The sequence below is a fragment of the Macaca thibetana genome, chromosome 12 (genome assembly GCF_024542745.1).
Source record: "Macaca thibetana thibetana isolate TM-01 chromosome 12, ASM2454274v1, whole genome shotgun sequence".
Classification (NCBI taxonomy): Eukaryota; Metazoa; Chordata; class Mammalia; order Primates; family Cercopithecidae; genus Macaca; species Macaca thibetana.
The window spans coordinates 101,970,355-101,983,031 of record NC_065589.1 but is presented as its reverse complement, the minus strand read 5'-3'; the positions used below and the strand labels follow the sequence as shown (position 1 = coordinate 101,983,031).

General features: G+C 34.3%; 1 protein-coding gene across 3 annotated transcripts in view; it reads right to left on the bottom strand.

Annotated features, from left to right (window-relative positions):
• Positions 1–12,677, bottom strand: part of LRP1B (LDL receptor related protein 1B) — a 1,933,102-nt gene that overhangs the window by 793,963 nt on the left and 1,126,462 nt on the right. For all 3 annotated transcript variants that reach the window (XM_050752792.1, XM_050752793.1, XM_050752794.1), the window contains exon 12: positions 1,419–1,599. In XM_050752792.1, coding sequence (XP_050608749.1) covers positions 1,419–1,599 — 181 coding nt within the window. The remainder of the gene's footprint in view (positions 1–1,418; positions 1,600–12,677) is intronic.

The following is a 12,677-nucleotide window of genomic DNA, read 5'->3' as shown; positions in this document are numbered from 1 at the left end:
TTTCTTCTAAATTATATGTTTATATGACTTCCACATTTATGTCATCTCTTGGGCACAAAAAAGACCCTTTAGCTCTCTCAGAAAACATTTTCTCTAACAGAATAGTGAGAAAGAAGATACTGTTTTAAGACAGAAATTTCTTTAATTTCTGTTTAATTTCTGTTTTAAGACAGAAATTTAAAATTAAGAAATTTCTTCATATAGATTTGGACAGTGTGGAATAAATACTCTCTTCAAAAACTAAGACTGATTTAACAGACGATTATATAATCCAAACATAAAATCACCAATATTACTTTATAATTATGCCCTATGAAAACACTTACAATGAGTTCACTCACTCCCTACGAAGAAGCACTCTGGTTGTGTGTGGAGCTACTCTCAACACAAACAACTCTAGGAACTGCAATTTGGTGATCTCAGTTTATAAGGGATTCACATGCCTCCTATACAATACATATTTTTTGTATATGTGCAGTAAAATGTAAAGAAAATTATTTTTTGATGTCTTGAAACAATAATATGTAAGCCATGGAAGGAAAACACTCCAAAAAACTATACATGTAAAATATTCAATAAATAACATTTTTTAAGTTATAAAATACTATTAAAATTTCCATCTTCTTTGATATTTCTATAAGTACAGTTTTGCATTCAGGTAATAGCACTGAATAAAAATCTAAAGAAAACATATTGCCAAGAATTGGACTAAATATTTCATTCTAAAACAAGTAATACATACTAGAAAATAATGTCTCTATATGGAAATTATGGTGGTATCTAAAATTGTGTGATTATCACCCTAGAGTAATGAAAAGCAGTGAAGGTTAGTGGCTAAGAGTCAAGTCATAGAGACAGGCTCCCTGGGAATAAATGTATACCCAGTCTTTTATTAACTGAATGGTGTTTGGCAAGGCAGTTATCATTTTCAACTTTATAAAAGAGGGATAAGAATAGCAATTCATTCAGAGGATTATTGTGAGGGTTGCAAAATAGGGTCATAGTAACCCATTTAATAAAATGCCTGACCTGCAGGAAATGTATGAAAACTTTGGCTATTTTTTGAATACACTAAATTTCAATTGCCTTTAAAATATAGAATTGATTGTCTAATCGAATTGATTATTTATCTTGGTGTTGGCTGCTCAAAATACAGAATTATAGTGCTAATTTTAATAAATCAAGTAATATATCTTTGTGCAGTAATCTATTTCAGGTCAGTGTATTCTGACATGTTTATTTAGTACATTCTCTACGACAAAAAAACCATTAAATGTGTAACTTATCAATTAAGACCATTTGTGTGGAATTTCAGCTATACATATGAATTAAAATAAAACTGACTACTATTAACAATGTAAGAAATACATTTATCTACTATCATTTTTCTTATATAAAGCTAGTCAAATATTTCATACCCATTAATTGGATCCACCACAATTCCTCTGGGATGAGACATTTCACCCTCTAAAAGAGTCTTCCGACTCTGAGAAGCTTTTTCCAGCCTGGCCACATTAATGGTTTTCCTATGGCCATCGTTGGTCCAGTAAAGATTATTTCCAATCCAGTCCACAGCAATGCCCTCTACATTATCCAGATCTATATATATATATATAAAAGCAAAAACAAGAAAGAAACTGCTTTTACAATTACAGTAAAATTAGTGTTCACTACTAATATTCTACCTAATAAAAACTTTAGTTCAAAAAGGAATGAACTCTGATCCATGAAATCTTTATGGTGTAATTTTTGCAAATGTCACTATTTTACAGAATACTTTTCAATTTTATTTTGAATGTCTTTTTATGTGAATAATAGGCCCTCTTTCAATTGTACACAATGTTAACAAATTAATCATGGTCATTAACTCAGATTTTAATTGAACCTCAATTTATTGTAATTCAGTGATCTGCAGAAAAATGGAACATGTAAGTGATAGGAGTGAAAAAGCTTGAATATAAGTGACAAATTCAGCAACATAGACTGTTCTGAAGAAAAATCTACTAGTACTGTGTCAGCGTGTTCAAACTTGTAATATGTAATCTGAGTAATCAAAATAATATGAATGTCCTCTTGCCCAAGGATGAACAGTTTCAGCAGGAGCACAAGTATGAAAGCCCAGGACAGGCTTTCATCCCAGAACTGCGTCCACAGTGAATCGCAAGGAATCATTGAAATACTTCTATTTTAGACTTACCTTACAAAGAATACTATTACAGGATTATGTGAGATACAGGCAATGATAATTCAAATGTAATAGACAAAATATAATCCTAGGAGTTCACCTAATTCAAACCCTTTATTTTATAAAGGGGGGTAACGAAAACTTCAAAGTGAAGGCAGTTACTTATAGTCTATTATCGTTCACGAAGCCGTAGCAATTGGATAAAAATCCAAGCCTTAAGACCCACAGTGTGGAAACGCTCAAAACAGCACAGTTCCTAGGGTAACTTTCTGTAGCATCCTGTTGTTGCTTTTTGTCATTTTGTAAACCACACTTCAGCCTACAACATTACGACGACAATTCCATTCTCCTGTTGCAGGAAAAATTGCTATGAACTTCTTCATTTCTCTCAAAACCATGGGAGTCTACACAGACTTCCTCTTTTCCTTTTTGGCATGAGTTACGAACTGGAATTTACTGGACAAAAGCAATAGGTAGTATATGTTAGAGAAGGAGCTGTGTATTCACACACTACAAGGAAATCTATAACACATTTCCCTGTATGCAGACACAAAGGATATTTACCATTATCATGTTGTTTAATCATAGTCCTTCTGGCTCAGGACAAAACGTACAATTTTCCCTTGTAACCCTTATTGCTAAGCAACATGTGTTGTGATTCAGAATGACTGATACAAAATGTGATCTGATCTAACTGAAAATCCCATTATAGTGAATCAGATATGTTCCCAATTTCACTAAGCTATCTGCTTCATTACTATCCAATATGAGTAATTTTCATAGGTTAATTGTGCCTATGCTTAGAAAAAGAAGTTTAATTTCGTCTTTACTTATTGACACTTAATTTTCCTGAGCACTTTCCTATTCTTGCATAATGGAACGAGAGTAGTTATTTACTCTTTTCTATTTATTATAATCTATAGCTGATTTCTATCTTAGTTGGTTTTCAAAAATTGAATTACATTTGAAATCTGTTCCAGTATAAAAAAGTCTTCATGCTGGATAACCCTCTTATTTTTGAAACTTTTCCTTTTAATATATGACTAGAGATTTATTTATTTTTATTTTATTTATTTATTTATTTATTTATTTTGAGACGGAGTCTCGCTCTGTCGCCCAGGCTGGAGTGCAGTGGCGCGATCTCGGCTCACTGCAAGCTCCGCCCCCCGGGTTCAGGCCATTCTCCTGCCTCAGCCTCCCGAGTAGCTGGGACTACAGGCGCCCGCCACCTCGCCCGGCTAGTTTTCTTGTATTTTTTAGTAGAGACGGGGTTTCACCGTGTTAGCCAGGATGGTCTCGATCTCCTGACCTCGTGATCCGCCCGTCTCGGCCTCCCAAAGTGCTGGGATTACAGGCTTAAGCCACCGCGCCCGGCTATTTTTTTTTTCATATGAAGCCGTTACAATGCTGTATGGATGAAATTTTTGTTTCTGACACTTGGGTAAGCAAACTCAGTGATGCATCAGGAAAGTGAAGATTAATAGCACCTACCTCATAGGGTGATTACAAAGGACAAACTATTAATAGCTACTGCATGTAAACATTTAGCATATTTCCTGGAATACAGTAACTTCTCAGTTCATGTTAGTTTTTATTAACCTATCAGGATTAAAAAATATTTTATATCTCTTCTGTCTCCTTTCTTTAAGGGTACTACTTGATAGGAATATATCTTATGTTTTTTGCCTTTAAAATGCTTTTTTCTGTATTTTCTTGCATTTTTACCAGTGACTAACTTTGACTAAAAATAGTCTATAAATAAATATATGTGATATTCTTAAAATAATGGTTGGCACATACTAAATAATACATAAATATAATGATTATTATTCCTATAATAATATCACTATAATTTCTGTATAATCTTTTCTTTTTATTATTATTATTTTTTGAGACGGAGTCTCGCTCTGTTGTATAATCTTTTCTTAAGCAAGGTATCTACTGTATTAAGATAGTATTAAAGGAATTAGCCTAGAGTATTTTCTAAGGTTGTTTTCTGTTTGTGCTTTGATTTAGTTTTCTGTTATAGGGAGAATGACAATGAATAAAAATTTTAAAATAAGAAAATGTATGAAAAGATCTATGATCAAATTGGGAATCTTTTTAGGTTATCTTTAATAGGGCAAGGAGGAATTTCTCTCATGCAGAACAAAGCTTGAACAATCAATTACTTCCTTTCTCAACAAATATACATTGGTAAGGGAAGCATTCTGCTTCCACATTATTTGATCCCTGCTTTAAATTAACTTATAAATTAGATCGAGAAGTTATACATATAGAACACCAGTCTTATGTACGTTTGATATTTTATTCAAAGGGGTCTGTTTGGGCCCTGCCTGAGACTGACTAACAATGACTCTATGAACAAAAGCCCTTTAACCAGATCAGGGACATATGAAGGTTATGGCATTCAAAGGCCAAAAAAACATCAGTGACTACAGAGAGTCCAATTATTAGCTTGAGAAAACACATGATATTAAAATGCAAGGAAGATGTTCGATAAAGAAAAACTTGGTAGAATAGATTGTTTTGTGTACTTTGGGATAGAGTTCAAGTATCCTACATTATAGAATTCATATTTACTACTATTTATTATTATTATTGCATAACTAATAACAAAAAAGGGCATGACTATATTAAAAATCTGGTCAAAATCTCCCTTAGCTTTCACAAAATACCCATTTTCATACATCAACAGGCAAGGAATCAACATACTTGTTCTTCTTCAGAAAAAAAAAATCCAGTAGATAATTATTTCTAAACTTTGTTTAGATTAATATTATGTCTATATTTTTCATGCTAAGTGAAGATATTGCATATTTACTCATATTCAGAAAATAAAGCCTTTTCATGCACTCTGAAAACTTATTTTTCTCAAATTATTAATATTTCTACAACATGTTATCTTTGTAAACATTGTTCTAGCAATTTCAAAATAACTTGTATGAATGGAGTAATATATAAACAGTACACTAAATACCCACATACTCACACATCTAATTCAGATTTAGGATTAATAATGAAATGCATGGTTTACTTAAGTGAAAAACTCCTTATGTTAACAATATTATTTCCCATAAAAGACACCTACCACTAAGGAAATGAGGATAAATAATATATAATAAAATTTATATAAATTTTAAAAGAATAATGATGCAGATTTAAAAAGAATAAATAGGACCATTCTTCAAATGAATGTAATACTTTGGACTAGACCAAATAAACATTTTTAAAGAAAGTGGTTTTGGGAGAAAAACATTTTTCTAAAAAGAAAACTTCATTACAGGTCTGATTTTTAGATGTTACACATTCATGGGACAGAAGACTAAAGTTTTATATACTTAAAATAAAATTGCATACTTTTAAATTGGGTCCATGATTTTTTTTTACAAGAAAGGATGTGAGCAGTGGCCTTATTTTTGTTATGGTACATGAGCAGGACCTCCAAAAATGATCCGTAGATCTTGATGCTTTACAACAGAACTTGATGCATATAATAAGAAATTAATTAAAAATTATACCCCAAAATGGCCATTATAAAATCATAGTTTCTACATTTTTCTACCTTATACAAGTTTATCCAGCGTTATCTATCCTTAGCCTGAACATTATTTTTCTGAGTTGTAATGAAAGTGTCTACATGAGTACAGAGTATGGTAAAGTACCTTAAATGATTAAATTTGCATCATGCATGTAGACATGCTTAAGGCTAGCAATGCCTTACCTCAACCTAGAGTCAACAGTTGGACAACTTTCCTGTATCCTATTCTTGTAGTTCAATTAACACAAATTCTCTTTGTGCATTTCAATATGGCTTGAGGCTATAAATAGCTCATATGTATCCGACATGAGTAAATGACATTGATTTAATTAATAGTGTAGCAGTAAAATTTGCTTGCTGAATAAGCTGTCTCTTGGGGTTTCAAGGGTCTCCGGTCACAAACTAAAGATACTATCTGTCCCTAATGGCCAGTTGAGGGTGATGTTTCTCATCCTCATTTTCATTCCAGATTTCTCCTTAGTTGTTAGGTCAAGGAGGGTGAATACGCAAGCCATTCTCACTCAGTACAAAATACCTTGATGTTGTATTCAAAGACATATGTTGAGTGCATATAAGGGTCTTATTTTCCAGAATAAACATATTAAAACATAGTGGTTTCCTTTCATTATCCAAATGCAGACTGTCAGTTTCAATGGGTCAGGGGATACAGATCATCACTCTATGATATTAAGATATTTTATCTTTGATATGATGAAGACATGGACAAGTAAAGATAGGGCCATAGTATGCATCATAGTTACCAATAATCTACAGTGACAATTAAAATGAAAGATTCAGAATGGTTAAGGACTGAGATTTTCATCATACTTTCAAGCCTATAAGTTTGTCTGTTTTTGTTCCATGAATTCTGGTAGAAGATACAAGACTTGTGGAACCGATATAAAAGATTTTATTACTCATGGCACAACAAGCAGCATGGTCATCAGCAGATTGGTGTCAGTTCCTTTTACTCCAAAGTCCGCAGGGGCAACTGGGAGGGGTCCATATGGATGCTTTCATACACTGTGGGTGGCATTACAAGAGAGGAATTCTGAGTTTAGAAAATCGAAGCCTATTATAATGGGCAGTAAGAAGGCCTGCTGTTTTCACTGGCAGGTGACTCTGTCTCTTTCTCTCAATACTCTTTGCTATACAAACATTCTTGAAAAGATACTTCTGAAGAAAAGACAGTAAGTGTCTTACTTTAAGAGATGCAGAAATGTGAGAGATCCACGGAGAAATGTCTCACAATAAAAGGTCCTGAAAAGTCATAACCTGGTGGTCACTAATACATGCAGATAGATAGAGCAAACAAATTGGTGAGTGGATATGAACGCAAATAATAATTTCTGGATTCCAAGCTATTACTGTTATGGGAATTCTGCACTAATTTACACAACCACACCTAAAGCAATAAAAGCACATAGATAGAGCAAACAAATTGGTGAGTGGATATGAATACAAATAATAATTTCTGGATTCCAAGCTATTGTCCTTATGGGAATTCTGCATTGATTTACACAACCACACCTAAAGTATATTGTGTAGCTAACTATGTGTGATGGTCAATAGTATGGGTTAATTTGGCTAGCCCATGGTACATTGGTCATTCAGTCTGGATGTTGCTGTAAAGGTATGTCTTAGATGATATGAACATCAGTAGAATTTGAGTAATAAGCAGGTTACCCTCTATAATGTGGGTTGGCCTCATCCAATCAGTTGAAGGCCTAAAGAATAGATTGGGATCCCCTGAGAAAGATGAAATTCTTCCTTCAGGCTCTCTTTGAACTCAAGCAGCAACATCAACTCTTTTGGGGTCTCCAGCCTGCTGTTGTACTCTGCAAATTTTGGACTTTCCAGTTCCCATAACTGTGTGACCTAATTCCATATACATTCTGTTTTTTCTGTTTCTCTAGAGAATTGTGACTAGTACACTATGACCATGCCTGTGATCTGAAAATGATTTTGCTGAATGGGCCGGGAAGAAGGAGGCCACTCTTCACATCCATCCTTTTCTGATAAAATACTGCAAAGTGTATATTTCAGAGGACAAAATAGCTTTCAATTTAAGAAGCCCTAGAGATATGCAAGGGGCATATAGATCATTGTATAATATTCCACTAAAATTTTTTTGGATAATATTAGAGTGTTCATTGTGAATGGGGAGAAAGTAATTTCCATTAACACCATTTTACCACCTAACTCTGCCTATCAAGAGAAAACAAAGCTAAAATTGCTTCCATTTTTTGAACACAATATATCACACCTATTCTTGAATATTCCTTTTAGAACCGTGAAGTTGGTCATAATTTATAAAAATAAAACACTTTTGGCACCTATTTCATCAATAGTAAATTATTCAATCTCTTTCATATTATATGAAAAGTCTACACTATTAGTAGTCACTTGGGCAATTTAATGTCATAGAAGTTGACTTTTTATTAGCTATATTTTCTAATAGGTTTCATGTTTTTGCACTTGGTCACTTAAACATTCAAAAAGTTGCATCAACTGATAACGTTTACTGAACTTTAAAAAAGACAAGGTATCAAATACATGCTTAGAAATCATGTTTAGTGAAAAATACTGATCACTAAATTCCAAGTTGAGCTTACAAGTTAGAGAATGTAAATCTTTATTGTATTTACAATTACCATGGGAAAGAACAAATGTGTTATCTCATGCGACTATACTCTTGGAGATAACCAGCCTATATCAACCAAAACTGTATTTGTTTCAGGTCTACATAAATAGAGAAAAAGTCTAGACAAATGCATGTGTGGATTCTAGGTAAATGTGGTAAAGGAGGCCAAGTTCTTAATAATAATTTATCTAACAACATTTTTCCATAAGTATCTAAGAAAACACAAGCAGTCATGACCCTCCCGGGTACACAGGTACTCTTACAAAACTGAAACAGTAAATTGGGGCAAAGTCATAATAAAATTAGGCAGGAACCTTGTTGTGAATTCAGTATTCTAGGAATAAAAGAAGCTACAGAACCATAAAGTTTAACTTGTACATCTACAAATAATGAAACAAAGACCCAGAAAAGTAAGTTGACTCACAAAGACCCATGATTAGTTAGTAGTCACTATAGCAAGTCTTGAAATTTAACTCATGTTTTAATGTGCCTACCATACTTTGTATTCAAATTTGACCTCTAGAATTGTAAAGAAAAAATGATAAACAGAGGAAGGAGTTAAAGAAAGTTTAACCCAGACGAAGTTTCCTTGGAAGAAGGAAAAGTAGGGCATGGAAGAAGGGAGGGGAATGAAGCTAGAATAAGGTTACTACAGTAAAGGATGCTTTTGGGTACAAACTTTCCAATTACAAAGACCATACATAATGAAAGTTTGCGTATTTTTTCAGATTTCTCCACTTTGATAACTTTTGGCAAATTGCTTACCCTTTGATGCACGGATTAAACTTGAACTTCAGCTTTCACAAACGAAAATATGAATAATAATCAGCTCTCTCCATATTAGGATTAAAGGAGAGAATAATAAGCAGAACAATGCCTGGCACATAATTGAATTCTCCATAAATGATACCTGTTATTTCTTACTAAAATACATTTGGGCCGGGCGCGGTGGCTCAAGCCTGTAATCCCAGCACTTTGGGAGGCCGAGACGGGCGGATCACGAGGCCAGGAGATGGAGAGATGATCCCGGCTAACACGGTGAAACCCCGTGTCTACTAAAAAAAAAAAAATACAAAAAAACTAGCCGGGCGAGGTGGCGGGCGCCTGTAGTCCCAGCTACTCGGGAGGCTGAGGCAGGAGAATGGCGTAAACCCGGGAGGCGGAGCTTGCAGTGAGCTGAGATCCGGCCACTGCACTCCAGCCTGGGCGACAGAGCAAGACTCCGTCTCAAAAAAATAAAAAAATAAAAAATAAAAAATAAATAAAATAAAATACATTTGATGACTAACAACGTAGAGACTTAACAAATGTCCATATGAAGGGAAGTGAAATATTAAAAGAAAACATGAGGAAAGCAAGAGGAAAAAACTATCATAAGCTACATGAGAAGGACAAGACATAGCTAAACTCATTATGAAAAAATGGCTGGTATTTGAATAAAGTCTTTGGTTAACAAAATTGTATCAACATTAATTTTCTAGTTTTGATAATTGTAGTGTAGTTTTGTAAGATGTTAGAAAAGGCTGCGTCAAGGTGCAATGGACTAAATGTTTGTGTCTTCCTAAAATTCACATGTTGAAATCCTCATTCTAATGTGAAAATATTTGGGGCTAATTAATGAGGGTGGAGCCCTCATAAATGAAGTTAGTGCCCTTATAAGAAGACACCAGAGAGTTCTCTAATCCTTCTTCCTTCATGTGAGGATACAGTGGGAAGTCATCATCAGTCTGCAACCTGGAAGAGGTCCCTCACCAGAACCTGACCATGCTGGCACCCTGATCTCAGACTTCTAAGCTCCAGAATTGAGAGAAACAAATTTCTGTTGTGTGTAAGTCACCCAGTCTATGATACTTTATTATGGCAGCCTGAATTAATTAAGACAGAGAAATATACAGAAATTCTCTGTACTATTTTGCAAATTCTTGACTAAAGTTACTTCAAAATTTATTTTTAAAAATATAATAAATTGTTTTGTAAACGCATTGCTTTTATATAATAAAAGATGCCAAAGCAAGATGTAGCATTACCCATAAAAAAGTTTAAATATTGATATTAATAATATCTTTTATAACAATTTTGGTACAATAAGATAAACACTTATGATTCCACAGTAAAAGTGTAAGATATTAGTGAAGAATAACTTATCCATGTAAGTGTATAGTATAAAATTATTCAAGGTAGATACGTATCTCTTAAAGAAAAAGAATTTAAAGCTGTGCAAAAAAAAAAAAGAGATGTTGATTCAGAAAGACTGGGAAAGTGTGTTAAGACGGGTGTATTATGTGTAGCAACTAAAAATTGTAATCTAAAGTTTTTTTATTAAAATATTACAGAAGTTTAAATAAATCAATAAAAATATGTAAGGTTTTACAAGATTCCTGAAAAATCATCAGGGATGATTATTATAAGAGGAATTTCACTAAAAAACAAAATGAGTTTTCGGATGATCAAAAAATAACAAGTTGATCTTGTTTCTTACATTAGAACAAAAAATAACAACATTTTTAAATGACTCTTACATCTTTTTAATTCATTTAATTACTGTTTTAAAAGTGATGACAACTAAATTAAAGTACCCATTCATCCATTTAATGAATGTTTGCTGTAGAGCTAATATGAGCCATGAACTGTTCTAGGCCCTAAGGATCTACCACTGAGCAAAGCAAACAAAATCTCTGACCTATTGAAGCTTACATTCTGGCAGCAAGGCAACAACCAAGTGAAACATACCCAGAATAATGACAAAAGAGGAAAAGCAAGGAAAGGGAACAGAGTTGGGTCGGGTGTGGTGGTGGTAAGCCATTTTATTGGGCTGGCCAGAAGGGCTGACTGAGGAGGTGGTCTGCAGGCAAAGACATCTAGGACTTACAGAAGAGATGCATGGGGGAATCTGATAGAAGAACATTCCAGACACAGAAATATGTGCAAAAGCCCTGAGGTGGGACCATACCTAGGGTGTTCAGGGGACGACAAAGACGATATTGGAGAAGAGATACCGGGCTATACAAGTTAAATAGCAGAAAAACAACTTAAATAGCATTTTCCCCCTATGAACTTAAAAGTCATTGTGTGGAACGCTTATGACGTGACTAAACCCAAAATTCTCATGAACAGTAGTGATAAGGTGGTTCCTTACTGTGACTTGTACTTAGTTTCAAGGGTTTATTTATGGGTATTGGGAGAGGCAGTCCCCTGTGGGCTTTCAGTGTCCCTGCATATTCTTGCTGAGTTTGCCAGATTGTAAGGCTTATTTCTTTTTTGACGCTGAACAATTTCTCTTGCTACTCATATAGGCAGCTAAGTCAGTCAAGGGGACCACAGGGAGACTGCTGTGTAACTGCTTGCTCCACAGGGGAGGGGAACTAGAGATCTTACTTGTTCGCACAGTGATGGCTGCTTTCTCAGAAAGTGCTGATCTCTAGCCCCTGGGATCCACAGCTGTGGCACAACTCTCTGCTTGCTCAGCATTCATCCTGGCCCATCATGTCGCTCCCTGAGACTTGCAGGCAAGTGAGCCAGTGCAACTATCTTGATACTCCTGTGGTGAGCAATAAACTGTCCTAAGTCTCAATGTCTCATTTTCTACTTTTGGCACCTATACAGTGGTGGCAGTTTTATTCCCCACCATCCTTTATGATAGGGTTTCTCAGCTGTGGCATTACTGACATTTGGGAACTGAAGACCCTTTGTTATGGAGAACTGTCCTATGTATTGCACAATGTTTAGCAGCAAGTGCGTCTAGCTACTAGATTCCAGTAGCAACTCCCTCTCTAGTTGAACCCAACGTAATTCCAGATAATATCAAATGTCCCACGGAAGACAAAATTATCTGTGTTCTATGAGGTTGGAGTTCTACCTTAAAAGTGAGTGATATTTCTCAGACTCTTTGGTTCATTTTGATTCCTCTAAATGAATTTTCTTATCTTGAAATGAAAAGTTACTTGCAAATTTTTTTTGGCAAAATTGCTAAGAATATTCAATTGTGTTTCTGTGGCTAGTATATATGCAGTCTCAGAATCGGTTTGGTTTCGTTGATATTCCACATATATAAAATACTTTGAAAAGAAAAATGTTAAACATTTTATGAATGGTTACAGTGACAAACATTTTGAAAATATTTGTCTCCGAATGACACATTTATATATATATATATATCTTTTTTATCTTGAAAAAGGGTACTTTTTGCTTTTTACCTGAAATAATAGCAAGTTAAACCTTGCAATTTGAAATTCCTCTATTTAAGACAAATTACAAATAACTTAATAGCTGAAATATCAAGGTAATTTGTTTTGATGGAAAACACGCAC